Source organism: Notothenia coriiceps, unplaced genomic scaffold (genome assembly GCF_000735185.1).
Source record: "Notothenia coriiceps isolate Sejong01 unplaced genomic scaffold, NC01 NC01_scaffold00020420, whole genome shotgun sequence".
NCBI classification, from domain to species: domain Eukaryota; kingdom Metazoa; phylum Chordata; class Actinopteri; order Perciformes; family Nototheniidae; genus Notothenia; species Notothenia coriiceps.
In genome coordinates, this window is record NW_011353121.1 from 5,280 (window position 1) to 10,535 (window position 5,256).

Sequence of the window (5,256 nt, forward strand, 5' to 3'; positions counted from 1 at the left end):
CGATTCCGATCTTTTGAAAATCACGTGATCGGCTCCGATCCCCGATCACGTGATCGGATCGGGACATCTCTAGCAAATATCCAAATCACATTAAGCACAATGTTTCTTACAAAGAGATAGATTTGAAAGGGGGAGATAGGAGGGGGATTGACGCACATAAAGAGACCGACGCCTGATTCAAATCTGGGTCTGCCGCAGTGAGGACTGAGCTCCAGTACATTGAAACCATTTTCTTTTATAAATAATCACAGTCAATAAAACAGCCAAAACAGTTCAGAAAAAGACTTCCCAGTACTGTTATGTCGACAGAAAAATAAACTCTATATAATAAAGTTGTATTACAAACAACTTGTAATGGTATTGAACTATACTTTTTTTTTTTTTCATTAAATGAATGTCAGAGTTATCCCAAAAGCTTAGTTTCAATCAATACCACACCAATTGTAATGTCGTTGTTCTTCTTCTCCTCAGAGATGCTGCAGTTCGTCAGCAACCAGGTGGGGGATTTCCCCGATCTGTTTGAGGATCAGATGGCCTCAGCAGGCTCAGGACAGAGTGGGGGGGCCAACACGGCTCCACGACCTGCCGTTCAAACCCCACAAACCCCCCAAACTCCTCAAACTCCTCAAACTCCTCCAACTCCACAGATTCAACAGACTCCCTCCCCTTTGGTCTACCAGACCTCCACAGTTGGCCTCGCCCCCTCCCAGACTCTCTCTCCTCAGTATCTCCCCCTCACCCNGACCCCCTCCCCCCCAAGCGTCCCCTCTGTGCAGGTACAGGTGACCCGCACCCCCCCTCTCCTCCAGCCACGCCCTCAGATGGTTCAGCCCATCCAGCCTCAGCCCCTACAGACAGCGCAGCCCACCATCCAGGTAACAACTGTCAGTACTCTCATTTTTTCATTCATTCATTTATTCGTTTTTATGAATTTTTTCCTTTAATTATTTAAGTTTTCTGGTTTTATTTATCAATGCATTTAATTATTTTTCATTCATTCATTTATTTGTTTTTAATATTTGTATCCTTTATTTATTCAAGCTTTCTTTTATTTGTATTATTTATTTATTTATTTTTTGAATCATTTATTCGTTATTATTAATTGATTATTATTTTATTATATAGTTTTTATTATATATTTATTCTCTATGTGGAATCAAGCTGAAGGAATAATAATGAATAAAGTGTGAATATGTTTGTACACGTTGCTGAAACTGACAGTTAAAAAATGACATGGGTTATAACTCAGGCAAACTGCTGCTTATTCCCCAAGGGTGCGTTAGTTTTACTCACTGTTATGTGGCGAGCTGAAAGATGTTTTTTGGATCGATGCCTGGGTTTATATAAAGTGCTGCTGTGATAGATCAGTGCTGTAGTTATGAGTCAGCCTGTCTCTCCAGCTGTGATTTGACTGTCTGTCGTGGAGACGGTGTGTTGTTCTTTGTCATTGTGCCAACCGCACTAAAAAGGCTTCTGCTGACGGGAGGAAAACGCTGAGTTCTAACACCAGTAAAATATACTATCCTGCATGCTTAGAAACAGCCTCAGCAGAACTGCAGTCAGCCTGACAAATAAAGTGTATAGCTTCTTTCAGGCACAAAGTCATTCAAGAAGCTTCACTTAGGCATGAACACTTGGAACAAATGAAACGGAACAAGACAAGTCATTCATTTTTAATGCTATTTTCTTTCTATTTCTGAAATATTTTGGACTGTTTATTTCTTGTGTCTTAGTTTCTCTTATGTACATTGCCAAATTGGCATCAATAAAGTCTATCTATCTAAAATGGAAGACGGTGGTTTAAAATCAACATTGGAAATACATTGAAATGTTTAAATGACCTGAGATTACCTTAACTACAAATCTACGGCGCATAGAGACTACCTAAGGTCAACAAATAAATCCAGATGAACTTCCTTGTGATGCAGCAACATTGAATAACTTTTGATATGAAATAACATCTTGACATTAATTTTTTTTTGTGCTTCAATGCAGATGCACACCCAGGGGATCCAGATGCAGACACAGAGCTTCCCGGTGCACACGTTGGTTCAGACCCACAGCCAGACGCCGCTGCCCATCCAGACCCAGGCTCAAACCGTGATGATCGCCTCCAACGGCGGACAGTCGCGCTTCATCCAGAGCCCCGTCATCTGCCACCAGAGCCATAACACTAGTTTCCAAGGTGACAAAAAACGAGATAAGGAGGGTGGTGAACCTGCAAAATAGTTTTCAGTAAAGTTAGGGTTAATAAAGAAGGGTTGACGTGTTTTTGTAGACGGACCTAGGAGATGGCACCCTCTACTTGGGGAAAGCATCGCTGTATCACCGTCCTTGTGTATACCAGACGGCGTTTTGTCATCGCCAAGTTCACTCCACCTTTTGGGAGATAACAACAGAAGATCCCGTAGATGTCAAGTACATTTGACAATGACATCTTATGAGAAATGTCATCATAGTATTCTGCGACCAATCTACTCATAAATTAGGACTAAGACATTAAAGTTAAAGCATTTTGACTGGATGGATTTTTATTTTGAACAGTATTTCCTCTCTCTCTCTTTTGATTCCAAACCTTAATCTCTGGCTCTACCATATTTTTCCATCTGTGTCTTAGAGTCCCATATTTTCTGATGTAAAAACAAATTGCTGCCTAGTAAGCTGGTTCGACTCCCGAGCCGGCTGAATATTTCAGGCGATGTCCTCCCCCCTCTATCTCCCCCTTTCACTCTCAGATCTCCAAAAAAGGCCCTCTGGCCCCAAAACGTCCTTAAAAAAAAATTGCTTTGACATCTTTAGGGTCTTCTGCTTTGTATCCCTCAGAAGGGGACATCCTGGCGATGAACCGATGCCAGTCTGGTCTGTATGGTAGGCATTACGGTAAGAGTGTAAGAACTGAGTGCAAACAATAAAAGCCACCTTCCATAAATCAGTCAGTATGTCAGTTATAAATAAACAATATATGTATAAGAAAAATAGTTTTCAATTATGTGAATAATGAAGGAATCTTATGTATAAAAAAAGACATTTCCCAATCTGACTTCAAAATGACAGTTAACCTATAAGTTCACTATAATTATCATGCTGGTATGATCATAAACATCATAGTGTTAAATCAAACCGTTTTGTTATTTCCGTGAAGATATGGAGAGATACGCAATAATATGTTTTTTCTTAGAATCTGCAGAGTATTTTTGAATAATCTATAATCTATTTTCCCATTTCCAGTCCTCCAACCACAGATGCAGAGCATAATGACATCACCACAGCTCCAACCAATGACCATTCAGCACCAGCGCGTCCTGACCCCCACCTGTCAGACCATCCAGACGCTCTCTGCTGCGCCCACCACAGTGCACGCCATGCAGCAGCTACCTGTGAGTATCACCACTGAATTTAGAATCAGTGTTTTCATCTTTAGGAAATGAGGCAATATGGTGTGTTTTTTAGCTGATATTTGGTTAGAAAATATCAATATTTCTAACTATCTTATCCTTGTTAGTGCAAAAGATATCTCATACACAAATCATTGTTGCTGTGTAGAGGCACAGGAGATCTTAGTGCCAGAGTTTTGACCTTTTAAACATCTTGTATACAAATATAAATACCTTGCATTGACATTTGCACGTCGTCATTCCAACGTATTACATACAGAAGGATGAGTGAGGCAGTAATATTCATATAATGAGCGCTTTGAGCACCAGGAAAAGCGCTATATAAATAACATGTATTATTATTATCTTGTTTTCAAAGCCCTAAATGGGCTGGCTCCGGCTTATATCACAATCAGAATACCTTTATTGGTCCCACAGAGGGGACATTTGCATCGTTACAGCAGGAAAGAGCCACAGACAGCTTAATGTTACCTATGTTAAGAAAAAAGTACTAAGTTATGATATAATAAAAATATAATGTAAAAAATAAAAGTAAAAGAAAAATACTTTCCAAAATACAAATCCTGTAACAGTTCTTAGGATTTAGCAGCCAGGTATATGTTACACAGTTATTAATGGCATGTGTATATAATGTATATATTGCACATAGTTTGATGGTATTTAACAGCAACAAGTTACACAATTTACAAAATGCAAAAAACACACCTTGTAACGGTTCTAAGGATTTAGCAGCCAGGTATAAATTACAGTTATTAACAGCATATATATATATATAGCACATATTGCACATATTGCACATAGTTGATTGGTATTTAGCACCAAGGAGGTGATATTAGTCTGTGTTGTGATTAGTGATGGGAATCACGGCTCTTTGAAGGGAGCCAGATCTTATGGCTCCGTTCCTTTTCGAGAGCCGTTCAAAAGAGCCGTTTTTTTGTAAGGGGGCGGGGTTAAAAGGTTTATCTGTGAAATAATCACCAGGATAATGATTGACTGTATTGCCAGAAATCTGCTTTTACTCACAGAACAATGTATAACTTGCTACATCTCTCAGCCAGCCGAACTACTACTCGAGCAGCATGCGTTATGCCATCCTCTACGGCACATGTGCATTCAGGAAAGCAAGTTCCCGTCAAATCGAGCTGATTCATGGCAGGCAGTGAACCAGCGATAAAAAGAACGGCTCTCACCAAGCACGACTCGGTTCCCGTCGTTCGTACCAAAGAGCCGTTCAAAAGAATAACATCACTAACATGTATATTGATCGCTAAATGTTTATTACCACTTAGATCCAGATGCCTATTGACATCTTCATGAGCCATGACTGGCCTCGTGGGATCTACCGCCATGGAAGTACGGGGGAGTTGTTGAGGAAGAAGAAGTTTCTGCGTCAGGAAGTGGAGTCCAACACTTTGGGGAGTCCTGCTGCGGAGGAGCTGCTGGCTCACCTGCAGCCCAACTACTGGTTCTCTGCTCACCTGCATGTGAAGTTTGCTGCCGTTATGCAGCATCCGGTGAGAGAGACAGGTTTCCTGCAGCTGGATGAATTGCTGCTATTGTCCGTATTAGCTGTTGATACATTTTGGCTTGTGATAATCCAAACATCCAGGTTAACAGACCATAAAACGAAAAGTATGGAGGAGCAACTTTTGTATGCCTTAAAGTTCTGGGGCAGACTCATCCTAAATAAGACTCAGAACATGTTTCCTTTGAATTAGTTCCACAGGTTTACTGCAGCTAGATGAATTGCTTCTATTGTCACTGTTAACTGTTGATACTTTTAACATAGTGATTTGAATAAGTGCAAAAGTAAACAATGCAGCAGAACAAGAAAGATAAGGAATATATTACAAACAGTTTT

General features: G+C 40.3%; 1 protein-coding gene across 1 annotated transcript; it reads left to right on the top strand.

The window, feature by feature from the left end:
- Positions 1–446: 446 nt before the first annotated feature.
- On the top strand, positions 447–4,909 carry LOC104952702 (sterol regulatory element-binding protein 2-like; the record flags this gene model as incomplete). Its single annotated transcript, XM_010779567.1, has 5 exons — positions 447–875; positions 1,996–2,185; positions 2,824–2,880; positions 3,229–3,377; positions 4,685–4,909. Coding segments are annotated over exons 1-5 (1,050 nt in total), but the record flags the coding sequence as incomplete, so codon positions are not given.
- Between the last annotated feature and the right edge of the window lie 347 nt (positions 4,910–5,256).